This window comes from Enhydra lutris, unplaced genomic scaffold (genome assembly GCF_002288905.1).
Source record: "Enhydra lutris kenyoni isolate GAN:26980312 unplaced genomic scaffold, ASM228890v2 scaffoldscaffold9, whole genome shotgun sequence".
Classification (NCBI taxonomy): domain Eukaryota; kingdom Metazoa; phylum Chordata; class Mammalia; order Carnivora; family Mustelidae; genus Enhydra; species Enhydra lutris.
In genome coordinates, this window is record NW_019154093.1 from 16,417,802 (window position 1) to 16,444,857 (window position 27,056).

Genomic DNA, 27,056 nt, shown 5'->3' on the forward strand with positions numbered 1-27,056 from the left:
AGGAGTTGAGGGAATTGAGAGTATTATGCCAGGAGAGGGGAACACCTGGGCAAGGGAGATGCCATCTCTCAGTACGACTGTTCTGAGGCAGAGTGGGCAGAGGTGTTTTAAGTGTCCCCAGGGGCAGAGCTGGGGGCAGTGGAGAGAAGGTGTAGAGGGCCAGATTGCAGGTCACTGTAAGAAATCTTTAAACTAGTGTTTTCTCCCCCTCCCCCATCCCAGATTTTATTTATTTATGTAGGTTTTATTTATTAACTTGACAAAGAGCGAGAGAGCACAAGCAAGGGGAGCAGCAGAGGAAGAGGGAGAAGCAGGCTCTCTCCACTGAGCAAGGAGCCAGATGTGGGTCTTGATCCCAGGACCCTGGGATCATGATCTAAGCCAAAGGCAGATGCTTACCCGACTGAGCCTCCCAGGTGCCCGTTTCCTAGATTTTAGTTTTAAGTAATCTTTACACCCAACATAGGGCTCCTGGTACAGTTGGCTTCTGCCTGCTTCTCTAACCTTGTATTCCACAAGGAATTCCACAGTCACACACACCATGGACTGAGCCAGCCAGGCGCCCCCAAGCTAGTGTTTTCTGAGCTGTGGTTCACAACCATGATTCATCAGTGGCTATGAAATCCGTTCTGTGGATATGGAGGACAGTAGGACTTTTCACAGACACCTAGTTACTCATCTGCCTGGGTTCTCAGCAGAGCTGCCTTCCACATTCCCTGTGCGGTTAGGCACGGCCATGTGACTTGTTTTATGAAACATTAGCAGAAATGGTATTTTTCTTCCACATTTCTGGATGGAACCTTTGAGCGTGAGCCTCAGATTTGCCATGTCCTTCCCACCACGGGAACATTGGTTGAGATGGAAGCTGCATCAGCTTGGGTAACCGAGTGACTGTGTTAAGCGGAGCCCCCGTGGGGGGAAACAGCTGGGGTTGTGTGAAGCCACTGAGAATTTGTGTTGTGACTGAAGTAGATCTCAGCCTATCCTGCAGCGGGCACAGACCAGCTCCTCATTTTTAGTGAAAGAGATTAGAATAGAAGATACCAGGGGCGCCTGGGTGGCTCAGTGGGTTAAAGCCTCTGCTTTCGGCTCAGGTCATGATCCCAGGGTCCTGGGATCGAGCCCCGCATTGGGCTCTCTGCTCAGCAGGGAGCCTGCTTCCTCCTCTCTCTCTGCCTGCCTCTCTGCCTACTTGTGATCTCTGTCTGTCAAATAGATAAAAAAATCTTTAAAAAAAAAAAAAAGATACCAGAAGTACCCCAATGTGTAGTGACAGGCAGCAGATCAGAGGGTGACTGGGTGGGCTGGGGGAGGATAAGATTGGGGAGCAAAGATAAAAGAATGGGCAGATAAAATATGAGAGGGACTTGGATGGATCCATGATGATTATGTACTGGAAACTGAGGAACATGAGGAACTCAGTCATCTGTATCTGAGGGTACAGGATGGAACAATGAACAAACTCTAGTCAGTAAAGGTGCTGCTGGTATGCGTTTCCTAGGAAGTGGAGTCAGATGGCCTCCCGGGAAACCTTTCCCCTGATCCTGAGGGCTGACTGGTCAGGAGAGGGAGTGTGACCAGGAAGTGGGCAGGTAATTTGGGATTCCTACAATATCAATGTCCTTTTCTCTTCCCCACCCCACTCTTTGTCTGTTCTGGGGGACCAGAGTCACTCAGCTCCTTTCTGTTCTGTTCCTTTCAAGCCCTGATGCCTTTAGTGGTTGCCCTTCCCAGACTGGGGCACTTTATTTCCAGAGTATTTTTCCAGACTTGAACCTGGACTATTATTTATTGAGGAGGGCAAGGATAGACCCCAAAGTCTCCGCAGTTCCAAGCAGTGCTGTCCTCATAGCCCATTCCTGTTTGGATCTTCCCCAGATCTCCCCTGGGGAAGACCTGGGCTCCCCCTGGTATCTTGAACTGTTTCTCCCTTTCATTCAGTTTGATACCACCTGCTTTCGATATTCTAGGAATTTTACTTTTTTTCCCAGTTTGCCAATAAATACCTATTTTTCTTTTAAAAATATTTTTTTTGTTATTTTAATGGAGAAGGTAATTGTGTGCTTTATCTGCCACGTGGACCCAAGACCTCTGAAATGGGTCTTAAAGGATGAATAAGAGTTAACCAGGCATTGTGTGTTGCAGGGTAGGGGTAGTTGGAAGAAGAGTACCGAGGAACACTGGGCATTAGAGGTCAAGGGAATAGTGTGTTCCAAGGCACAGGACAACACTGGGGCCAAGTGTTTGAGGAAGGCTGAGAAGTTAACCTTTGTTCATACTCATGCTCATTCCATCAGCTTGCCAGAATCATCAGCTACTGAGTTTTAACCCTCTCTGTATGTTCACCCAACCCACAGAACCAAATGTGGGCATCTGCTAGAACCGTGGGCTGTCCTAGATGTCCCTTTTGGTGAAGGAAGTTCTAAGCAGGTGGTTGCGCACTAGGGAAGAAGCCAGAGAGTTTCATGGCTGCATGTCCAGACTGCCAGCAGGGTGACATCAGAGTCCCCGCAGACAACAGCTCTGCCTCTGCTGGTTTCAAGGGGATTCACGTCGGTGGAGCCAGGAATCGCACAGGTCCCAGCCCTGGAGAGCCAAGGGCACGAAGCCAAGTGAGAGGAGGACTCTTGGGGTTGTACTGTGGCTCATCAGCAGGCAGCCCTGGAACTTATGGGGGGGATGCTGGAAAGAGGGAAGGACCAGAGTCCCCTGAGGGAACCCTGGGTGGCAGATTTGTTTTAGACACGAAGAAATTCGATCCATCTTTGGTCCAAATTTTGAATGTCCCTCAAAGGAATACTGATCTGCTTTACAAAAGCCCTCTTCACTTTGCAAAATGAGTCCCAGTTGAGCTCTAACACAAATTTATGTTAGGATTTTATCTACATGCAACCTACCAAGAATATGCTTTCCGTGAGATAAGAGGTAAATGTGTGATAATGGCCTAACTACCAGTGCTTCTCAGGAAGGGAGGCATGTGCTTTTCTGCACGTCTGGCTTTCAGAAACTGGTTTGCCACCCACGAGGTGTTGTCTCCCACTCCATCTTGGAGAGAAGAGCTTATGGCACAGGAGCTGACTCAACGCTCATACTGATGTCACCAGATCCAAGTGAAAAACATGCAGCTTTCAGGATCAAAATAAAAATGTTGCCCCTAGTAAAATTGCTACTGCTATGGCTTATTTCTAGTCACGTTTTATTTTATCTTCTACAACCTTTGCTAGATGTTGGGCCTTGTTTTAGACACTCTCCTAATATTAACTCATTTAATTCTCATAACCAATGAGGTAGTGCAGTATCCCCACGTTACAGATAAGGCAACTCAGGGACAGAATGGTGAGGAAACTTACCCCACGGTTTCAAATACTTTTAGGAGAGAGAGCGTAGCATTGTGTGAATGTCCAAGGAGCATGGGCTAAAATGGGTTGAGAAAAACAAATTTAAGGGGAGATGAGGTTGATGTGTTTCCAAGCTAACCAACAGGAACTTTTAATAAGTCTAATGTCTGTGTCCATATTCCAGAGGCAGCAGTTCTCAAAGATCCAGGTTTGCCTAAAGGTTATCCCCCTGCCCCCCGCCCCCTGCGCCGGCTATATGGCACTGAGCAAGTCGCTAGTTGTCTGTGGTCCTCGATTATTTGTGTGGGCAATGGGGATCAGGAGGTAGATCAGTTAGCTGTTGCTTTGTGACAAATTCACCTCAAAATTAGTGGTTTCAACACTATTTTTTATTCTCTGAGTCTACCTGGGGGCTGGTGGTTCTGGTGAGCTAAGCTGGGCTCGGCTAGGCTCACTCATGTATCAGCACACAAGTGGCTCTGGTTATCTTGGCAGGGTACTGTCCCTTGGCCTGAGCAGGGACGACTGGGCGAGTAGGTTCTACCACATGTGGTCTCATCATCTGGCAATCTAGCTTGTGACTTGTTCTCATGGTAATGGTAGGGTTTCAGGAAAGGGAGGGAAAATTCTCTTGCAGCCTCGGCTCAGAACTAGGACAACATTCCTTGCACACTTTCTTTTTTTTTTTTTTTAAGATTTTATTTATTTATTTGTCAGAGAGAGAGAGGGAGAGAGAGCAAGCACAGGCAGACAGAATGGCAAGCAGAGGCAGAGGAAGAAGCAGGCTCCCTGAAGAGCAAGGAGCCCGATGTGGGACTCGATCCCAGGATGCTGGGATCGTGACCTGAGCCGAAGGCAGCTGCTTAACCAACTGAGCCACCCAGGCGTCCCCCTTGCACACTTTCTATTAGTTAAAGCAAGCCACAAAGGTCGACCCAGGTCTCCAAGGGTAAGGAAATAGATTCCACCTCCTGAAGGGAGGAGCTATGAAGTGGTTCTGTAAAAAGCACAGATCTAGAAAGGGGTGGAGTCTTGGGATCATTTATGTAATCCACTTACCGCAGGAGATAGACTCCCCTAACTCAGAGCACAGTGTTGGGGTAGTGGGGGCCTTTAAGGTGGTAAGGAGGCTCAGACAGCTGAGGTCAAAGACTTGACAGTACTTGGGAAGTGATAAAGTGCCCCGAAATTAGTGCTTCTGAGTGTGGTATCCCACATCACCTGGTGGGGGGGATGGTGAGTTCCTTGAAGTAGGGCTGTGTCCCTCTCCTGCTCACCCCTTCGGGACTGAGAAAAGTCTCACCTACGTGAAAGGAAATGCAGAAGCTGAGCAGTTACTGGCAACCGGGGCACAATCTGTGTTCTCACCCCCAGAACAAAGAGACTTTAAAGCCTCTGGAATCTGAGAAGCTCCCTTCCCTTCTGCAAGCTCTCCTTCCCCTTCTTGCAACCCTGCTCCCACCTCCAAGGGGACTTGGCAGGGTATTATCAGTCTTCCCAACAACTGAGGACACACAAGGATGACTTGCTGAAGGTGACCAACTAATGGAGGACCCCCCAATCCTGCTCAGGGAACCCACCAGCACCTGCCTGAGGGGCTGTCCTTAAAAGCAACTCACCTGACACCATACCCCCCCTTCTGTGCGGCTCCCAGAATGGTATGGTGTTGATTGACAGATGCTTTTTGGATAACAGAGGCAGAGCCCTGGAAATCTACCCCACCCCCACCCCCATCCTCGGATCTACCTGCTCTTCCATTCTATGGCCTCTGCTCCCACTCCTCTTCCAAGTTACCTTCCCCAAACACTGGTAAGATTGGATCACATTCCTGCTTACTCATGAGCTGATGTTTATTGAGCTCTGACAACCGGCAGGGTGCTGTTCTAAGCTCTTCCCTTGATTTAACTCATTTAATCTTCCCAATTCTGTGAGGTAGTTGCTGGTATTATCCCCCATTTTCCAGATAAAGAAACTGAGGCACAAGAAGTTAAAGTGACTTATTCAAGGTTACTTGTAAGTAACTTGTAAGTTACTTTGTAAGCAAGTAGCAAACTTCAGATTTGAACTCAGGCAATCTGGTTCCTGAGCTTGAGCTCCTCAGGCTAGAAAACCCCTCTCCGTGGGTCTCTATTTTTTTTTTTTAATAATAAGTAATAACAATAATAATATAATGATCAACATGCATGGAATCCTTACTGTATGTTGGGTCCTGTTCTGGCTGTATTAGGTGCATTAACTCATCTGATTCTTATAATAGTACTAGTGAACTGGGGGAGGGGGAGAGCCGTTATTGTCCTCCTTTTCTTGCTAATGAAACAGACACAGTTACACAACAGGGATGGGTTGCCAGGCACTTTAACCTCAGAGCCAAGCTTTATACATCTGTACTATCTGCTGCCCCAAGCCCAAGGGCCCAGGATCCAAAGGCTCTCTAGGTTTCTGCAGTATGATCTCTGCATTTCCACCGAAGTATCTCTTTTGTCTCTTGGTCTATGCATGTTTTTTCCTTCCCAACCAGACCTTGAGCTCCACAAGGCCGGATCTGAAGTTTGGTACTTGCCTCAGTTTCCTCAGCTCACAGCAAGAGGCCTATCAAATAGTAGCAGGGGTCAGTGGCAGCCTGTTGAATGAAATCACAGAATGTCAGAAGGTGAAGGGATCCTCTCTCAGAGGAATGAAGTGGCCACCCACCATGACCTGCACATTAGAATTGGTCCAGGACTTGCTGCCCTGGCTTCCAGATGCCATCCAGATTCCCCCAGATCTGTTTTGTAAATTAAATCCTGTTTAATATGCCTCCAGGAAGCTACTACTGAGCAACCATCATCACAGCTAAGAAATACAAGTGAATATTTTGTCAACGGTGTTCCTAAATTAACAAATTTTTGCCCAACTCACAGCAGGTTACAAATCTGGGTGATTAAGCCTTAGAATGGCCAAGGTGTCCCCATAACTATAATCTTAGTTTCTCTTTCTTGAGAGGGAGTGTGTGTCAGGAAGAATGCTTATTTTGCAAAAGGGAAATCTGAGGGACACCTGGGTGGCTCAGCTGCTTAAACGTCTGCTTTAGGCTTAGGTTGTGATCCCAGGGTCCCAGGATCCCAGGGTCCTGCTCAGCCAGGAGCCTGCTCCTTCCTCTGTCTGCCACTCCCTGTGCTTGTGCTCTATCTGACAAATAAATACAATCTTTTAAAAAAAGGTTGGGGGGAAATTGAGTCACCTCAGGTCACCCGGAAATTGAAGCGTTGAGGGCTATAATCCCTTTATTCTATCAGGAAATGGGGTGGGATGACCTTGCAAGACCTACTTTAGATTGGGGTTTCCATCATCCTGCACTGTCAGCTTTCCTAGGCAAACTTACAAAGGGCTATGAGTGCTGAGTAGGAACTCAGCAGCATTCAACTGGGGTTGAAGATTTAGAAACACAAGGCTTCGGACCCCTCCAGAATATGCTCAAGAGCCTGACAGCAACTTACTGGACCCTGAGGTCCAGATTCTTCAGATGCATGTGTGAAAACTCATAAAAGGAGAATTCATTTTTTGTTATTATATTTTTAAAGTAAACTCTACACCCCAATATGGGGCTTAAACTCACGACCACAAGATCAAGAGTTGGATGCTCTTGCAACTGAGCCAGCCAGGTGCCCCAGGAAATCTCATTTAAAGTGGAATCACCAGGCCAGAGGGAAGAGCTCTCACACCCTCTCTCTCCTCAATGGCAGACCCAACCAGAAGTGACATACCTTACCAATTCACACTATTTTAATACTCAGCTGGAGGAAAAAAAGTTTTTCTCCTCCCCCAGCAACACCTCAGCCAATGAGAGAATATCATAACTCAGCCAATGAAAAGCCACTATATTTCAAATTTCCAGTTTACTCCAAGGGACTTTTTGTTTCTAATAGTCCTTCCTAATTTCCCCCTTCTCCCTGTAAAAGAGCTGTCCTCTCCTTTGTTCCCTGGACTTGCGTGTGGCTTTTGGCCTGACTAGGGTGTCAGGAGTTGTAACTCTCTGCTATTCTGGAATAAATCATTTTGCTGTTAAAATAACTGATAGTTTTATTTATTTATTTATTTATTTATTTATTTTTAAAAAGACTTTATTTATTTATTTGACAGATAGAGATCACAAGTAGGCAGAGAGGGAGACAGGGGGAGAGGGGGAAGCAGGCTCCCTGCTGAGCAGAGAGCCTGATGTGGGGTTCGATCCCAGGACCCTGGGATCATGACCTCAGCTGAAGGCAGAGGCTTTAACCCACTGAGCCACCCAGGTGCCCCAAGTTTTATTTATTTTTAAACATTTATTTTATTATTTATTTTAGAGAGAGAGGGAGGAGAGGAGCAGAGGGAGAGGAAGAGAATCTCAAGCAGACTCTGAGCTGAGTGTGGCGGTGGTGGTGGGGCTCATCCCCCCCAACAGTGAGATTCCCCACCTGAGCCAAAATCAGGAGTCAGTGGACTCACCGGCTGAGCCACCCAGGCGCCCCACTGATAGTTTTTAGGCTCTTCACAGGTGGGCCTTTCATTCGGTCGATAAACATTTATGGAGGGCCTACTATGTTCCAGGAGCCAGTCCTAAAGGAGCTCATATACTGCTCACAATCCTGTGAGGTAGGCATTTTCACCATCCCCCTTTTACATGTTAAGGCACAGATTCAGAGAAGTAAACCCAGAACTGGAGTACCAGCAGAGCGTTTAACCAGCAGACAGCATTTCCAGCCACAAAGCACTTTCCCACCCCGCACCCCACAGAGTTTCTCCTCCAGGAGCAGTAATGGTGGTAAAGCATGATGGTTAAGAGCAATGGTTTGAGACTGGAGCTGAGTTTCAGTCCCCACTCAGCCACGTGTGTGGCCCACAGAAGTCATTGAACCCCTCTTGTCTTCAGTTACCTCAGCTATAAAATAAGGATAATAAAAATGCTTTCCTCGTAGGTCGGTGGGAGGACAAATGAGATAAAGTGCATAAAGTCCTATGAGACATGCCTGGGTGGGAGTATTTTGTTTGTGTATGTAATCCGCGCCCCCCCCCCCCCCCCCCCCCCCCCCCCCCCCCCCGCCGCCGCCCAAGAGTGCCGGGTCCCCAGACTCCTGGTCGGGAGTCCTCTCTCTGCTCTCTGGATGTATAATCCAGGAGGACCCATGACTGGAGAAGGGTGACTCTGGGAAAGCCAGTCTGCAGGAGGTGGCTGGGCAAAACAAGTGAGGGGTAGTCTGGCCATGAAGAGCCCTGGGAGAGATAGATGGGGTTCCAGGGTTGGGAAAACGGAAGGGGCAGCAGGTGGGCTCCCGACGGGACTTCCTGGGCCCCTCCTGCCTGGTGCCCCTGGAAGCCCCGAGCATGGGAGAGGTGGGCACCCGGGGAAGGTCTCCTGGAAAGATGCTTCTGAATTGTTTGCAGGGCTTAATCAGGTCAGCGAACCCCATCAGTCGATCGCTGCTCCCTGTCCTCTTGGCCGTCCTTTGCCGCCGGGGGGCTCCCGATAGTCACGTCTTCGGGAGCTGGGGTCGTGGGGCGGCGGGGGGAAGCGGTTGCCCCTCCCGCCCCTCTCGGCTGGGTGCGGGCTTGCCCTTGACCGTTGCGCTCGTGCGGCCTCGGCCCGCTCGCTGCCAAGCAACAGCGCGCTTCCCCACGGGCTGGTGGCCGCGCCGCGCTCCTCCCGCCCCTTCCGCGCAGGCGGGCGCGGGATCCTAGGCAGATCCAGGCCGGGTTTTGAGGAGGCACGCGCGCGTGCTGATTCCTCTTCTGTCGCTCCTGGCATCGGTCGGCCGCAGGAGATCATGGTACTGGACGAACTGTGGGCCGCACTGTCTGGCGCCTCCGGGGCTGCCCTGGCCTGCTGCTTCGTGGCAGCGGCCGTGGCCCTGCGCTGGTCAAACCGCCGGCCCGCGCGGAGCGCGGCGGCCCGGGCGCGACAGAGGCAGCAGGCAGCCCTGGAGACCATGGATAAGGCGGCTCAGCGCTTCCGCCTCCAGGTGACCGCTCGGGTCCGGTGTGTGGGGGGAGGCACAGGGCGGGGGTATCCCTAGCCGCATTTTCAGGCGCACTGGCGCGCGGCGGGGGAGCAGGTGGCGGGCAGGGCAGGTTCTACTTTCGGAACCCCTCCACGCCCTAATGCATTCCGTACTCTTTCCGAGTCAGGTAGAGCCAGCCGCGGGGAGAGGCAGGAAAACGAAAGGGACAGGGCAGGTCATGAAAAGACATCGCTTTTCAAAGAGGGTCAAAGAGGAGCTTTGCTCAGTGCCAAAGAATCTCAAGACTGTTGGGACACTAAAATGCAAGCCTGAGAACCATTAGGATGCTCGGGTTTAGGACTTGAGAATCATGGGACGCTGGGTGACTCAGTCGTTAAGGGTCTGCCTTCGGCTCAGGTCATGATCCCAGGATCCTGGGATTGAGCCCCCGCTTGAGCCCCCACATGGGGGCTCGTTGCTCAGGGGGAAGCCTGCTTCTCCCTCTCTCGCTGTCTCTCTCTCTCTCTGTCAAATACATAAAATCTTAACAACAAAAACAAAAACAACAAAAAGACTTGGGAATCAGAGAGTGATAGCCAAGGAAATGTGGAGCGCTCGCAGTTTGAAGTGGTTAATTGTGCATGATGATCCTGAAAGCCAGCCAGGGAAGGACTTGCCTAAGCGCAAAGGGGGCCAGGCTGGAACAGTTTCCCCAGCTCCTGCTGCCCAGGTGTTGTTCTAACCCCTGATAGGCCCCTTTCCTTGAGCAGGTGTAATTCTAGCCCTTCCCTGGATGATCTGTCAACAAGCTTTTCTCCTTCCGGATCAGCTCAGTGTGTGTTTAGGCCCCAGGGAGGGGCCTAGAGGAGGGGACATTCTCTCCAGGTGTTTGAGACACAGGACCCAGGTAGAAGTCAAAATGATAAATTCCAAGAGATGTCTTATGTACCGAGAGAGGAAAAACTTGCCACAATCATTTGTGAGGGTTTGTGTTTGAGAGGATTCAGATCTGACAGGTGGGAAAGCATTCCAGGTGACTGGGGACACAATAGGAATCAGGAGGATGGAGTCACAGAAAATTGCACTTAGCAGATGCTCTGCTGTGGCAAGTGATTTTAGAGTTGGGGCAGAGCTGGAACTAGAACCTAGAGGCCCAGTGGGACTTTCCAGCCTCATTCCAGCCCGGGAGAATAGGGGGGGAAATAATAGGTAGGGAGACCCGGCCTTGGGATGCCAGGCTCAGGGTCACCTGGGTGGCTCAGCCATTAAGCATCTGCCTTCGGATCAGGTCATGATCTCAGGGTTCTGGGATCAAGCCCCAATTGAGCCCAACATTGGGCTCCCTGCTCAGCGAGAAGCCTGCGTCTCCCTCTCCCACTCCCCCTGCTTGTGTTGCTTCTCTCTCTCTGTCAAATAAACAAAATCTTAAAAAAAAAAAGAAAAAAGAAAAAAAAGGATGCCAGGCCCAGGGTGCAGCCTTGATCACAGTGAGGTTTTAGCTGGTATGAATTTACTCCATACTATTCCCGGGCCAGGATATGTCGTATTTATTTATTTGCTGATATAAATATGTATCTGGTTCCAGCCTCTATTCATCAAGCTGGCTGAAAAGCCATCAGTCAGTTCTTTGAGCTTCAGTCCAGACAGGCCACTGACCCTAACTGAGCCCAAGTTCTTCACTGTCTAGTTCTCCTCCTCTGGCTGAACTCTACGGTGCCCCACGTGCGGATCCTTGCAGTGCTGCCCGGCTCGGCCTGGTACCCTCCGCCACTCCCCAGGCCCCTGTTCTGCAGCAAAAGCCAGAACGCTGCCAGCCGGTTCTCCTAGCAAGAATTGTGTGGGGGCAGCTTCAGGGATCAGCCCACGGTTCCCACCTGCTGAACTTGCCTCCTAGTCACAAGAAACCCACCTGCTAGCAGGAGTGCGAGGTGGTAGAAGGGTGGGCCTTCCTTCACTTCAGCTCCAGACACCAGCATCTACAGTTTCCCTCTGGAGCAACTGCCCTTCATTATTATTATTATTATTATTTTTTAAAGATTTTATTTATTTATTTGACAGACAGAGATCACAAGTAGGCAGAGAGGCAGGCAGAGAGAGGAAGGGAAGCAGGCTCCCTGCTGAGCAGAGAGCACGATGTGGGACTCGATCCCAGGACCCTGAGACCATGACCTGAGCCGAAGGCAGCGGCTTAACCCACTGAGCCACCCAGGCGCCCGCCCTTCATTATTTTTAAGAACAAAACCTTCCAGGGTAGAAGATTTGGCTCTGAAATAGAAAATGCTGTTTTTGCACCCTTCCTGGGGCAAGAAAGCCTGGCCTCAGAACACCAATGTTTGGCTTTTCCAGGTGGGTAAACAGTGAAATTTACCTTTTGATTTTCCAGTGACTGTGGGGGAGATAGCAGTGTCTCAGTAGTCTCACTGGTGTGAACAATTCTCAAAGGGATGGGGTCTTCTTTTTTCTTTTTTTTTTAATATTTTATTTATTTATTTGACAGAGAGATCACAATTAGGCAGAGAGGTGGCAGAGAGAGAGGAAGGAAAGCAGGCTCCTTGCTGAGCAGAGAGCCCGATGTGGGGCTCGATCCCAGGACCCTGGGTTCATGACCGAGCCGAAGGCAGAGGCTTTAATCCACTGAGCCACCCAGATGCCCCAAAAGGATGGGGTCTTGATGACAATAGCTCTGAAGGCGCTGAGGGCAGTTAAGAGGGAGGTGGTTTAGCTGAACTCAGTCCCTTGGGACCTTGGGTCTAGCTCCTTTCTCCTTTCTGTTTGGCTCTGGAGTCACTGGATGATGGGGATGTGGGATTTGAGGCTGTCTCAGCAGCCTTTCTTTTGGGGCTTTTTCAGCCCAGCCCCAAATAGCAAGGGGGAGGAAGTTCAGCAGGGCCCTGCGCAGGCCGTAGTGGGTTACAGGAGCTGGTAGTACAGGTCTGGCCTGAGGGACGGCTGATAAAGCTCGAAGTTCACTGGGAGCCTAGATGTTCGAGCCTAGATGCGAAAAGCTCAAAGTTTACTGGGAGACCAGATGCCTCCAGTGTTCCCAGGCATCGCTGGAGGAGGGGGAATCCTAAGCTTCTCTTAAGTCATCACAAAACGATTCACCTCTCTCAACTCTTGAGCAACTCTACAGTAGGGCCTGTTTCTGGTAACTCTCTGTTGACCCTGTGAGGCTTAATCTGTAACAACCCTTTGGCCACCTTTTTCCACCCACCCTGCCCCCTGAATGAGTTTTAATATCCTTTCTAGGCCGAAGAGAGGGACTAGCACCCATGGAATATGATGGCTGGGAGAGACATACCAGAGCACTTGCTCACGCCTCTGTGCCTTTGCCCTCATTGCTTACAATCTGTTTTGTCAGAACCCCACTGGTCTTAACAAGCACCACGTCCTTCCATTGGATCTGACCTGTAGTTTCATCTCCTGGCCTTCTCCAAGCCCCACTCGAACCTAACTTTAAAGGGAAACGATTCAGTAGATGAATTATTTGTTGAGACCAGGATCCACGGCCTCCGTAACCAAATGGAAAAGATATCTTGAAATAGAACAGATGTGATAAAAACCATGAGGGAAAAAGAAAAAAGACATGGAGGACCACGGAGGATCCCAGAAATTAGAGCAGTAGGGGCCTCAAGGAGAAAAACAGCTGGTGGGGGGCAGCCGTTCAGCGATAGCTCTAGTATCCGTCCCTGGAAAAAGAACGCTACAGGTGTCTGCTATTCTCTGTTAGAATTCATTTGTACACATCTCTGCATTCTCTATTCAAATGTCACTGCCCCCGTGTTTGTGGACTGGCCTCTTTGAGGCGCAGACTTTCCTGGGTGTCTTGTGAAAGAGGGAATGTCTCAGCTGCCTGATAACTAGCTGAAGACTTTAAAAAAAAAACAAAACAAACTGTTAGCAACGGTGTCACCAGCCATGTGCATCCAAGAACAAAGGACAGAGTTAAAATTTGTGCTGAGAATGGAGGGAGCTTGCTGACGGCTTCAAACTGAGGCACACAGGGGCTCTTGGCGTCTTGTCGCAAGGTGGGAAATGGTGGTGACCAGACTGTTGGTGGTAATTACCCTAGTGTGTGTGGGGGGAGCTCTTCGCTGGCTTTTACTTTCTTCGCCATACTGTTAGGCATTCTTTTCTACAGTGAGCACATTTATATAATCAGGAAAAAAAAAAAAGCCATTTTGCTATTTCCACCATCAAGTGAGCAAGGCAAGGTGTAGTTAGTAAGTATTGTGCATATAGCATGACAACTTTGTGCCTCCATATATAAATAATTACATACATGGTGGGTTTTTCATAAACTTTTTTTCTCTAAGTTTTCATTAGAAACCATTAACTCTGGTTTCCTTTTTCAGAAGAGGGACTGGGCAGGGTGGTCCTCGGGGTGGGTGGGGAAAGTGTTCATATATCATTTTGTCTCCTTTTAAGAAATATATCACCAGCGGGGACACCTGGGTGGCTCAGTCGGTTGAATGTCTGCCTTCAGCTCGGGTCATGATCCCGAGGTCCTGGGATTGAGCCCCTTGTTGGGTTCCTTCCTCGGCAGGGAGCCTGCTTCTCCCTCTGCCTGATGCTCCCCCTGCTTGTGCTTTCTATCTCTCTCTCTCACAAATAAATAAATGAAATCTTAAAAAAAAAAAAAAAAAAAAAAAAAAGAAATATATCACCAGGGATTATCAAGTGTGTGTGGAGAGATCACGGATTCATTTTTTTTTCTTCTTTGTGGCGCCCTGTATTATATATATATATATATAAAATCCCAAGTAAGTAATATATCTGTTTAACAAATGTAGGCTGGGGGTAGAGTGTTCTTGCTGTTAAGGCCCGGGTGCCAAGGACATGTGGAGGGCATGAGTAGGCGATGTCTCAGGGAGGGGTGTGGAGGGGTCTTACCGGTGCCTGAAAGCACCTCCTGGCACAGCCCTGGGGCTTGTGCTGTGACAGGGACCTGCAGGGTAGGGGCAAGGCCTGGTTGGCTTTGCAGTTTGGCCTGGCAGGAAGGGTGATGGGTGGGGCAAGCCTTGGGCGAGGCAGCCAGTTAGGTGGCCCCTGTGTGAGCCAGGAGAAAAAGGCTGGTCACTGGCAAGGGTCTTGGCAGAGAGGATGGAGAAGTGGCCGTGTTCCAGAGCTACTTAGTGGGCACAGTGACTGACTGGATTTGGCTGTGGTGGGAGGGAGAAAGTGGGGTCTGGGATGACTCCTTTGTCCTCATGTACCACCTAGAGAGATGGCAGCCCCTCCCCGAGCAAGGGTACACGGAGCAGGAGCCGGTGGAAAGTGGGGGAGCAGTGAGCTCAGGGGGAAGGACACAGGGGTGGGTGGCAGTGGGAATGGCCCCTGAACACCACAGCTCGATTGGGTCAGGCTGGATGGAGGGTCCGGAGGCCACGGGGTAGGTGGAGAGCCTGACTGGAAACCACGAGAGGATTCACTTCTCCCAGTATCAGGGAGGAAACAAGAGGAAACTGTCTCTTCCCACATTTGGCTCCTTCTCATCCTTCAGGTCACAGCCGAAAGAAACGTCACCTCCCAGGCCTGACCATCCTGTCTGACTGAGCCAGTCCTCTGCTGTGTCCACCACAGCAGTGTGTACTTGCTTTCTTGCACTTCCCATGAGCTGTCCATCATTTGTTAACCTGTTTCTTTTCTTGAGTGTGGGTTCTCTGAAAGCGGGGACTTGTCTGTCTTGGTTACCTCCAAATTCATAACCCTTAACTTAGTCCTTGGCACACAGTAAGTGCTCAGAACATGTCTGTCGACTGACTGAATAAAGGGATGACAGAAGTAGCAGAGAAGCAGGAGAAAACCAGAGGAAGTCGAAGGCAGCCAGTGTGTGGTCTCAATACGTTTGAATCCCTCATGCGGATGAAGACATGGAGTGAAGGACAGAATCAAGTATCTCTTGGATTTGGCAAGAGGAGAGCCCAGGCCGGAGTGGGGATGGGAAGTGGTGGCTGTGATTCAGAGATCCTCCTCTAGCTGTTTTTGCTAATTGGCTCTGTACCATTGAGGAGGGAGCAAGCTGGGTTTGCAGGCAGGGGCTGACCTCAGACTCTGGGAGCCTTCCAGGCCTGGCAGTCATGTGTCTGAAAAATTGTCCCCCCTCCTGCTGAGAGCTCTTCTCTGACCGCATGTACCTGTGCGCCCCACACCCCCACCCCACGCACCACAACGGGTTTTATTTTCTTCAAGTTATTTCTCACGGACTCAGACTCTTGTTTACTTTTTCATTACCTGCTCACTTCCCAAAGCATAAACTTGTTGTCTTTTTTGTTCAGTTGTATCCCCAGGCCTAGTTTGATGCTTGGTACAGAGCAGACACCTAATACATATCTGGAAAGAAGGGAAAAAAAAAATCCCTTTTTAGGCTAGCCTCTAGCTATAGACCCAACCACCCAGGACAGTGTCTTCTTTTTCTTCTTCCTTTTTTTTTTTTTTTTTTTTCCTGCCTCCCCTGCCAGGGGTTAGATGCGGGTGGATAGCCAGTAGACGGGCTATGCTGAGTGGGCAGAGAACCGTAGTTTACCTGTATGGGCCTAGGTGACGCATGTAGCCTCTCAGGGCTTTGGTTTCTTTACCTGTGCAATAAAAATGGTAACAAGATTTAATCAACACCCAGAGTGTACCGGCATGGGGGCTATAGGCAATTGTTAGTGGTGGGGGTTTGTAATGATTTCGTAACATTTTCATAACATAACATTTCAGCCTGGGCGTGGCCTTTCCCAGGGCAGCCTCTTCCATAACCTTCTGGAAGAGATATATCTGTACTGTCTGCAGGTGGCAAGGACCTGCCTAGGCTGGGCCACATGTCTGGTGTCAGAGCAGCAGGTGGGCATGTCTGTCGTGGATTGGCACTTGACAGTGAGCATCTGCTTTGCCAGGTGTGGGGACTTAGGGGCACTGGGCCACATGTGTCTGCTTTTAGCACTTGGGGCATGTGGGGAGAGGGGTTACTTACCTGGGGTGTCTTTTCAGAACCCTGACCTGGACTCAGAGGCCTTGCTGGCCCTGCCTCTGACCCAGTTGGTGCAGAAGTTACACAGTGGGGAGCTGTCCCCCGAGGCTGCACTCTTCACCTACGTGGGAAAGGTAAGGCCTGGATGCCAGGGATCCTCCCTCTCTCTGCAAAGGCTGTGGGGGAAACCTGGCCTGGAGTTCGTCTCTCTGAGGGCCAGGGTGGGACAGTGCCAGGGGCTACCAGGAGCTGCATGAGGGAGAGAGAAATAGAAAGAGAGGAGAAAGAGAGAGAGGCGCTGACTCTGTGTGTGTGCTTCTGTGGGGGCGACACTGAGCATGTTGTCTTAGCTTAAGAGCCTGGCATTCAGCCCAGACTTCCCTCTCCCTCCCGCCTCCACCCCATCGGTCAACAAGTGTGGTCTGTTCTCTTTCTATAGCTCTCTCCAGTCCAACCTCTGGTCCCCAGGCCCCCAGCAGCCATCTCCCTCCACGATGGAGTGCCAGCCTCCTGGCCGGATGCCCTCTCAGGTTTCCAGTTCTTCAAACTCTGCTCTTCTGCTCCTTGCTGACTCCAGCATCCTGTCTGGCCAAGGCCTTCTGGAGGGTGTGCATCAGTAGCTCAACTGGCGGAGGTTTCCTGGCACCCAGAGGTTGCCATGCTGAGCCCTGCCTTGTGCAGGACTCCCTTTACCTGGAAGGCTCTTCTCCCTCTTCTTTGCCCCACCTGAGGCAACAGGCACTGCCGGCTGAACCTTTGGGGCTCAGAGAAGGAGATCCTCTTTCAGGGATCTGACCCTCCTCCCCTCCTAGCCTGAATTAGGGTTCCCTCTTCAGTGCTCACTTTTTAACACATTTCTCTGGGTGTTTTTGCACTTGCCTTGGCCCCTTTCTGGGTCAACATGGGTTTCTTGTGGACAGAGCTTGTCTTACTTATCTTCGAACTTAGTGCTGGGCCCTCTGTCTTTCCACGTAGTAAGTGTTCCAGGCATCTGTTTGAAACGAAGGGAAGGAAAGAAAGAGTTGTGCTTTGCGACTTCCTTGCTTGTGGTTTCTCGAAGCAGAGTGTGTGGCAGTGAGTATGACCACTAAGCAGATCCATGGGCGTGGGTGACAGCTGGGTGAGTGACAGCTACTGAGCGAGGGGGAGGGAGGCTGACAATGGAGGGAGGACCCTGGACCCCTGCCCTGGATGCCCTGAGGGGACACAGGCAGGCTCAGCAGTCCGCTGTGTCTCCTCTTTCAGTGTCCCTGAAAAGGGGCTGCCCTACCTTGTCACCTACAGATCTCACAGGCTGAGGTGTGGTAGTGCAGCCAACACCCATTTTCCTCAGATGTCTCACAGGGACAGCAGTATCATTTCCTTTTAGGCAAGCTCCCATTTCTTTAACTGATTGGTATCAGCCCGTTGCTCTGTGTGACTTGATTATCAGATTCAAGAGTTTCGGGGGGTGGGGAGGCTTAGCTGGGGCCAGTGTGGGCCAGGCCTAGGGCAGGAGAGAACCTGCCGGCCCCTGGGAGGCTGGCAGCTGGGTCCATCCCTGCTCTGTGCTGACTCCCACTGTGACCTGAGGTGGGGACCTGCCCCTGTCTGCTTCACTGACAGAGATGTGGCTTAGAGGTCAAAGATCATCTCCCTCCCAGCTCATCCCCTCTGGGGAGTGTCTGAGGCCAGTGCTTGTTGCTCCTTTGGGTGCCTGGGTTGTGCCCTGGCCCTGGAGGTGCTCTCTCCATCTTGGGGTTGAGGCCAGATGCTGCCAGGGTGACGCTGGGGCTAGATGTCCCGGATGAGGTGGGTGCTGGGCTCTCAATTGTTCTCCATGCTCCTGGCTCTGGGCTTTGTTGCTCGTCACCCTTTCCCTGTGTAGACTTAAAGAGGCCAATTTTATATAATGTATATTTGACCACAGCTAAAAACAGAGTGTCACTCTGCCCTGTGTGCATTTCTCCCTCCTCCAGGCCTGGGAAGTAAACAAAGGAACCAACTGTGTGACTACCTACCTGGCAGACTGTGAGACTCAGCTGTCCCAGGCCCTGCGGCGGGGCCTGCTCTATGGCGTTCCTGTGAGCCTCAAGGAGTGCTTCAGCTACAAGGTGTGCCCTACCTCCTGTCTGGCTCTGACCCCCACCCCGCTCCTGCACCCCTGTCCCTGTGAGCCTGCTCCACCTCCTTACTTAGCTGGGGCCCTCCAAGGCTCAGCCTTGGCCTGCAGGATGGCGGTGGCAGTGGGTCCTGGGCCGCTGAAGGGCCCCTGAGGTGTCAACCACAGCCCTCTGGTGCTGGTCCCTCCCTCCAGGGCCATGACTCCACGCTGGGCTTGAGTCTGAACGAGAGCATGCCCGCAGAGTGTGACAGTGTGGTGGTACAGGTCCTGAAGCTACAAGGTGCCGTGCCCTTCGTGCACACCAACGTCCCTCAGTCCATGTTCAGGTGGGCTCGTGCGTGGGCGGGGCCAGGGACTCTGGCCCCAGTGCACCCTGGGCTGACCCGTTCCTGCTTCCCCCAGCTATGACTGCAGTAACCCCCTCTTTGGCCAGACCTTGAATCCATGGAAGCCCTCCAAAAGCCCAGGTGGCTCCTCCGGGGGTGAAGGGGCCCTTATTGGGGCTGGAGGCTCCCCGCTGGGCTTAGGCACTGACATTGGAGGCAGCATCCGCTTTCCCTCCTCCTTCTGTGGCATCTGTGGCCTCAAGCCCACGGCGAACCGTATCAGGTATGGTGTGGGTGGTGGGTGGAAGGAGCTTCTGGGTCTCTTGCTGTGTGGTCTTAGCCTAGCTTCCAAACTCTTTAGGCCCCAGGCAGGGAGTCCCTCGCTGGGGTTTTGCTGGGAGGGAATGTCAGTGCCCTTGGCCTTGGTTCCTAGTTTCCAAAGTGGTGAGAGTTCTAAGCTGCTGTGTGGGTTTGGGGTTGGGCAGAGGGTGACCATTTCCTGTTTCCGACATCTTGTGTTTCTTATCCAGCAAAAGTGGCCTGAAGGGCTGTGTCTATGGACAGGTAGCAGGTGAGGTCTGGGGTTCCCTCAGTGCCCTGGAGGAGGGGGGGTCTGCCTGATCCATCTCTGCTCCTGCCTCTCCTGGGGGCAGTGTTTGGCTCCCAGGCTAGTCTAGGTCTGAGTTCCTACCTCCTTGTCTCTGCTCACACTCCTGGGCCATGGCCCAGCCCTTGCTTGGACCCAGCCCCAAAGCCCATTAGGGCAGGGTGATCTTTCTTCCTTCCCCTCCCTGCCCCCACAGTGCAGATCTCAGTTGGCCCCATGGCCCGAGATGTGGAAAGCCTAGCACTGTGCTTGCGAGCGCTGCTGTGTGAAGACATGTTCCGTCTGGACCCCACAGTGCCCCCGCTGCCCTTCAGGGAGGAGGTGAGCAGGGGTGGGGATGGGCGTGTGGTTGAGTTTGGCTATTGCTGGTGCTCCGGAGCCCAGAGAGCAGTCTCAGGCACTGTGGGCAGGTCTTGGAGGCTCTGTCTCTTGAAAAGCACTCTCCAAGGGTCTGAGTTGGGCTCAGCTGCTGCTCCACAGAGAGCCGCCAGATGGAGCCCTTGCCCACCCGTGGCAACCCTAGGACTTCTGAGGCTGGGCTGGGAGGCTTCCTCTGAGGAAAGATGCCCCTCTTCTGGCCTCAGCCTCTCCTGCCCACCGTGAGAGATAGGAGTCACTTCTCAGCCCAAGAACCACTTGTAGGAGAACTAGGGTGTTTCTTGGCAGGCAGGAGATCTGGGCTGGGTGGGGTGAGCTGCCCCTCCCTGGCAGAGGTTATTCTAACCACTCAGTGGTTTAAGAACCCCTTCCTGGGGCGCCTGGGTGGTTCAGGGGGTTAAGCCTTCAGCTCAGGTCATGGTCTCAGGGTCCTGGGATTGAGCCCCGCATCAGGCTCTCTGCTCGGCGGGGAGCCTGCTTCCCCTTCTCTCTCTGCCTGCCTCTGCCTACTTGTGATCTCTCTCTCTGTCTCTCTCTCTCTCTGTCAAATAGATAAATTATCTTAAAAAAAAAAAAGAACTCTTCCTGAGAGGAAGGGAAGGAGGAAATGAGGTCCTTGTGATGTGGTCTGGAACAAATTATCATGGGAGCCAAGACTTGCAATCCTGAAACAGGCAGTAGACTCCTCGACTCAGGAGACAGGTTACCTGGGTCCTGGACCTAGTATTGTCAGTCTGCTCTGGGTGGACTTGGGCGAGTCCCAGCCCGACTCCAGCCCGTTTGCCTATCTCCTTATGTAGACCTGAAGGCTCAGTTTCATCATATGGCCAGTGGAAATGCAGAGTCATTGCACAGGGGTTTTGTGAAAGGGTCAGATGCAGAAAGGGGCGGCCTCTCTGGCACCCTGTTTTCTGGGAACCCGGGCTGCAGCCTTGCAGCTGTGTTTGGGGCTGAGTAGCATCTCTGATCTCTGGGAGCCCTACGCTGGGTCACCCTCTTGACTCGATTCTGATTCCGGGGTTTTGATCCAGGTCTACACAAGCTCTCGGCCACTGCGTGTGGGGTATTATGAGACCGACAAATATACCATGCCCACCCCGGCCATGAAGCGGGCCGTGCTGGAGACGAAGCAGAGCCTTGAGGCTGCTGGCCACACGGTATGGCTGTGGGGACCCGGAAGTCCTGGTATGGCCCCTCCTTCAGGGAAACCTTCCTGGTACCCGTGACTGCCACCTGTCCCTGGTGTCCTTTCACCCATCACCCAGGGGATGGTTTTGTGGTTGGGATGGGAACGATGTCCCTGCAGGACCCGCAGATAGAGGGCTGATCACAAGTGTGAGGTTACGTGATGGATGGGGAGCTCAGCTCTGTGCCAGGGATGAGGGAGCACCGCACTGGGAAGCTCCAGTCCACCACAAGCAGTGGTGCACACTGTCCAGGGGTTGCTGCCATCCGAGGACAATGTGCCAGTGGGTTTTCTTCTGTTCATCTGAGACGAATTTAATGGGTAGCTTGACTCCTCTCATGATGTGAATTTTTAGGGAGTTTGCCTGGGTCAGGACACCTGCCTTTGTGGCTCCAGGGAGGGCTCCCACGGCAGCAGAGCTGGTCCAGCTCATCCTCACGGCTGCCTGGGCAGCATGTGGGGGGTCATGGGAGTCAAGGGTTTCTTGGGGGCCCTTATACCCCTCAATCTTGCAGCTGGTTCCCTTCCTGCCAAGCAACATACCCCATGCTCTGGAGACCCTGTCAACTGGTGGGCTGTTCAGTGATGGCGGCCACAGCTTCCTGCAGAACTTGTAAGTGATGTTGGCCTTTGGGCTCTGGGGTGGGGTCAGGACATGGGTAGACCCAGGGAGATCAGCTGGGTCCTGTTACTCCCAGGATGGGCCGCTCTGGTGGAAGACAGGGGCCAGGCCTCCACTGAACACAAAGAAGGTCCAAGCGTTCTGGGCAGGGACCTCACTGCCCCTCTAACTGTGCAGGTGGAGCCTGGAGATCCCTGGCCAGGGAGACTTTAGAAAGGTACCAGCTCGAGGGGAGGCTGGATTGAGCAGAGCCCGAGTGATGAAAACTCACTGGGAAAAGGGGGTGGGCAGGGGAGCTGCTTGTCTACTGGGGAAAGATTGAGAGATAAGCGAAGGGTGAAGCAAGAAGAGAGAGGTCTAGACATCATGCTGTGACTTCAGGCTCCTCTGACTTGAGCCAAGCCTGTCTTTTGAGTACTTTTCTCCTCTGTAGAGTGGGTGGGTTGGATCAGACCTACTTTAAGGAACTTTGCAGAGCTCATGTTTATTTTTTTTATAGCCCTTTTTTTTTAAGATTTTATTTATTTATTTGACAGAGAGTGAGATCACAAGTAGGCAGAGAGGCAGGCAGAGAGAGGAGGAAGCAGGCTCCCCGCTGAGCAGAGAGCCCGATTCGGGGCTTGATCCCAGGACCCTGAGATCATGACCTGAGCTGAAGGCAGAGGCTTTAACCCACTGAGCGACACAGGCACCCCTATAGCTCTTTAAAAAAAAAAAAAAAGATTTTATTTATTTGTTTGACACAGAGAGAGAGAGAGAGAGAGATCACAGGGAGAAGATGAGGGAGAAGAGCCCCATACGGGACTCAATTCCAGGACCCTGGGATCACGACCTGAGCCAAAGGCAGACGCTTAACCAACTGAACCAGCCAGGCGTCCCAGAGCTCATTAGAGAAGCTGGTTCCATTCAGAAGCTTCCAGTCCTTAAGGGTTGACAGGGGTACAAGAAAGACCTGTGATGCTACCTCCTGCTGATGTGCCTGGGCTGAAGAGACCTCCGCTTGTGGCTGAGTAGGGTCCAGGCCTCAGCACGAGGGGCTGCCCCTCACTCTGGCTCTGGGGATAAAGCCCTAGCTAGGGTCGGCCTCCTGAGACCTTTCCCCAAGCTCTAGAGCTAGAGCTAGAGACAGGCTCAGAAATAAGAGTCATGGCGGCTCCACTCGTCTCTCTAGGCCCGTATCTGCATCAGTAGGGGATGCCCTTGGTGTCATGCCCTGGCCGGGGAAATGTTGCCCTCATGGAGTCCTTATCACTTTGAGCTGAGTGAGCCAGGGAGGGAGATGCAGAGTCCTGCCTTGGGAAGCTCCAGGGATATGGAGTGGAGTCCGGGTGTCCCAAATGATAAGCAGAAACAAGTCATATGTCTAAACGGAGGCAGGTAAGGGGCACCTGGGTGGCTTAGTCGGTTAAGCGTCTGCCTTTGGCTCAGGTCAGGATCCTAGGGTCCTGGGATCAAGTCCCATGTCAGGCTTCCTGCTCAGTGGGGAGACTGCTTCTCCCTCTGCCTCTTCCCCCCACCCCCAGGGGCGCTCTCTGTGTCTCAAATAAACAAATACAATCTTTTTAAAAAATAAAAAATACCCCTGAAACAAATAATACATTATATGTTAATTTTTAAAAATAAATAAATAAATAATAAATAAAAGGAGGCAGATAGGGGTGCCTGGCTAGCTCAGTCCATACAACATGGGACTCTTGATCTCGGGGTTGTGAATTTGAATCCCATGTTGGGTATAGAGATTACTTAAAGAAAAAAAAGAAAATCTTAAGAAAAAGGATAGAAGGCAGATGAAGGGGTTGGAGACCAGTGGTTACGAGTCTCGCGGAGGAGGGGGTTTCATGGAGTAGATGACACTGAGCTGGGGGTGCTGTGGGTAGGGGCAGGGCAGGAGGGAGGACCAGGGAGGGAGTGCTGGACTGGACCCTTTGTCTCCCAGCAAAGGTGATTTCGTGGACCCCTGCCTGGGGGACCTGATCCCCATTCTGAAGATACCAAGGTGGTTGAAAGGACTGCTGGCTTTCCTGCTGAAGCCTCTGGTGAGGGCACAGGAGCAGAGGGCTGGGGGGTGCTGGGAGGGAGCCTCTGGGGCTCTTCCCCTCTCGCCTTAGCGGCAAGCATGGCCTCCTCTTCTCTCCACCCCCCACCCAGACTCTTCTCCTCTCCCCATGCCCTGCAATCTTCAGCCAGTCACATGCTGAAAGAGGGGCTGACCTGGGACCTGGGGGAAGGGACAGAGGGAAGAGACTCAAGTGGCTTGGCCTGAAGAAGGTTGTTGTCCACTCTCAGCCCAGAACTGAGTCACTGACACTGTGTTTTGTCCTTCGGCAGCTCCCAAGGATGGCAGCTTTTCTTAGCAGCATGAAGCCCCGGTAAGGACATTTCCTGTGCCTAGTTCCTGCCCCCATCTTCTCCTGACTTGGGGTTAAGTGGTTTCTGATGGGAAGAGCCAAGGGAAGTAGGTGCTGAGGCTGGAAGTGGCCCAGCCAGGGTGGCAACCTCTGTAGCTTTCAGATGGGACCTTGATGTTTGTCTTCGCAGAGTCTAGGTCCAGCTAGAGAGGAAGGGCCTGAAGGAGATCACAGAATGAGACCGGGTGGAGAGGAGAAGACCTGGCTAGATGAGGGTAGAAAGGACCAGGAAAGGAAGCATCGGGGAGGCCTAAGGTAGAGGGGGCTACTGAGGAAACTGAGAGACCTGCTCTTAGAGGTCTGATGGGAACTGAGCTGCACTGGGTCCTGCTGTCCCTTAGTGGCTCGGGTGGGAAAAGCAGGCTATAAATGGCCTCATTTTTAGGCCCTGACATCCTGCGGACTTGCCCCTTCTCTCACTGCCAGGCATTCAGGACCTTTGACAGCTCTGGTCTCTGGTATCCTAAGGGTCACTGGGAATTGGGCCTGATCTGGGCCTGGCTCTGCTGTAAAGTCACCAAGTGACACAGTCTAAATCCCTTGTGGGGCATGATTTTCTCCACAGGACGTGAACTTAGGGATTTGAACTTCTTTCCTGTGCTACTTTCCTCTCAGAGCTCCCCTAGTTGAGAATGGTCCATGGAGGTGTGAGATCTGGGAGGTGTTAAGAGTAGGGGTCTGATGTTGCTACTCCCCATGGCTGTGACCTTGAGGGCCAGTGACCTCCTTTCTTCTGCCCAGGTCGGCTGGCAAGCTCTGGGAACTGCAGCATGAGATCGAGGTGAGGCCAGACCCCCTACTGACTAGAGTTAGGCAGGGTATGGGGTAGGATTAGAAAGGGCACCTGCCAGTGGCATCTCTTAGCCATGGTTCCCTCTGGACCCCTGGAGTGGTCTGTCATTTCCCCTTCCACTCCCTGGACTGGTCTGTTCTGGCCCTGCTCTCTGGTCCTCATCCTTGGAGGCTGGCTCAGTCTGTAGCTCCTGTCCTGGATGCCCCCTTTGCTGCCCCCTTCCCCTCCCCCACCCCCAGGACTGTTCAGAACTAGTGGCCCTGTTCTGGCAGGAAAAATGATGTCTACAGTTCATGTGGGAGGTAGGGCAATGGAGGCCTCCTGGAAGCAGCTGTGCTAGGTGCCCTGAGGACCTCCATCCCAGTGTGGCTTAGTCCAGAGAAGGGGCAGGTGCTGGAGCCCCAGCCAGCCCCATCACCGTCCCTGCATTGAGGAGTCCATGCAATGGGCTGGGTCTGAGGGCTTCCCCTGGTGTGCTGGCCTCCTTCCAGGTGTTCCGCAACTCTGTGATTGCCCAGTGGAGAGCCCTGGACCTGGACGTGCTGCTCACTCCCATGCTGGGCCCTGCTCTGGACTTGAACGCCCCAGGCAAGGCCACAGGTGAAGTCTGCTGCTCCAGCACACATCTCAGACACTCCCACCTGCCTTTCCTCTTCTGTGAATTCAGCCCAGTGCCCAACAGGCTGCTGGGAAGTACGAGCGGAGCCTTGGGGAGGGTTGCACCCCTCCAGGAGGGCCCTGCCCTTGGGGAGCTCACAGTCCGACTGGCTGGAGAGATGGGAGTCATCTGGGAGCTCTGGGAGGGAATGAGCTCCTGTTCTCAGCACACTGAGGTTAGAGATCTTGAGATCCAGAGCCTGTGGTTTGGGGAGGTGTGGTTTAAAGTCCAGATGGGATTTAGAAAAGCCAGGAAAAATAGGAACAAGGGTCCAGGTGGGGAAACTTCTGGTAAAAGGCACAGGACAGGGCTCAGCAGGCTCTCCAGCCTGCCCTGAATCTGGATCCCTGGGCTTTGTCATTCACTCAAGTCTGGGCTCCGGGAGATAGCCTGTCCCACTTGGTGGGGGCAGGGCTCTAGCTCCCTGTGGTCCCTTTCAGGCGCAGTCAGCTACACTCTGCTCTACAACTGCCTGAACTTCCCCGCGGGGGTGGTGCCTGTCACCTCGGTGACCGAAGACGACGAGGCCCAGATGGAACATTACAGGGGCTACTTTGGGGATATCTGGGACAATGTGGTACAGAAGGTGAGGCCACAGGACCTGGCCTAGGCCCTGTGCACCCCCTTCTCCTGGATTCCCACCCATACCCCAACTCTGGCTGCTGGGAGGGATGCAGCATAAACACGTGCAGTCCTTGCCTCTCTCCCCTCCTCCCCTCCCCTCCCCCCTCCTCCCCTCCCCTTCCCATTAAGTAAGCTTTACACCCAATGTGGGGCTCAACCTTACAACTCCAAGATCAGGAGTTGCAGGCTCTACTGAGTGAACCAGCCAGGCGCCCCCTGGCGGGTCCCCGAAAGACTGTGGCCTGGCTCTGCTGTGCTGCCCCTACTCTCCAGCTGGGGTGCTCCCTGGTCCCTGGTGGGGTCCTGTCTCCATCGCCTTCCATCCCGGTACCTGTGTCCCCTGCAGGCCATGAAGAAAAGCGTGGGGATGCCTGTGGCCGTGCAGTGCGTGGCTCTCCCCTGGCAGGAAGAGTTGTGTCTGCGGTTCATGCGGGAGGTGGAGCGACTGATGACCCCTGAAAAGCAGCCATCCTGACTTCGGCCTGCCCGCCCGCCTGGCTCTGGAGGACCTGAGACCCTTTCGGTTTGCGCCCAGCCTCGTCTGGGCACAGCTGCTGCCCTGGGAGGAGAAGTTTGGCTTGGGGCAGAGGCTTCCCTGTCCCCCTCCCGCGACCCCCTAAAAGAAGCACAGACCCCCTGAGTCTGGACCTTGCTCCCCATTCTGGTCCCCTCCCTCTGCCCTGACACCCCTCCTTGTGGCAGGCAGTGGGTATGACTTGGGCAGAAGCCCACTAACAGTCAAGAAATGTTTCTAGTCTCTGTACTTTGTGGCCGTCATTGTTAGAGCACTGGGGGTTGAGCCATACTTGGGCCTTGGGCCTTGGCAGTCTCCTGGTTCCCAGCCCCCCACAGGAGCAACACTGGCTTCTTGTGGTCCCAGCACCTCCCCCTCCCCCACTCCCCCCCGCACTTAGACTAAACCCCACTTTGCTGGGCATTGCCCTTCTCTTCTCTCTTTGCTCCTTCCCTCTGACGAGGATGCCCTTTCTGCTCCTCTGCCATTAAATCCTTTGAGGCCCTGCTCAGATCCCTCTTTCTCGAGAAGGCCTTCCCCCGTTCCTCTGGGTCCTGAAATAGGTGGGCTCTTTCTTCCCAGTCTGTCC

At 52.6% G+C, this 27,056-nt stretch overlaps 1 protein-coding gene across 1 annotated transcript; it reads left to right on the forward strand.

The window, feature by feature from the left end:
• The first annotated feature begins 9,118 nt into the window (after nucleotides 1–9,118).
• Nucleotides 9,119–26,693, forward strand: LOC111143292 (fatty acid amide hydrolase). Its single transcript, XM_022496934.1, has 15 exons — nucleotides 9,119–9,313; nucleotides 16,268–16,381; nucleotides 18,206–18,340; nucleotides 18,544–18,677; nucleotides 18,754–18,960; nucleotides 19,208–19,248; nucleotides 19,481–19,605; nucleotides 20,694–20,819; nucleotides 21,364–21,461; nucleotides 23,407–23,506; nucleotides 23,799–23,839; nucleotides 24,620–24,659; nucleotides 25,163–25,271; nucleotides 25,770–25,915; nucleotides 26,300–26,693. Exons 1-15 carry the CDS (start codon nucleotides 9,119–9,121, stop codon nucleotides 26,426–26,428), a joined length of 1,740 nt encoding a protein of 579 aa, XP_022352642.1. The 3' UTR covers nucleotides 26,429–26,693.
• Nucleotides 26,694–27,056: the final 363 nt, after the last annotated feature.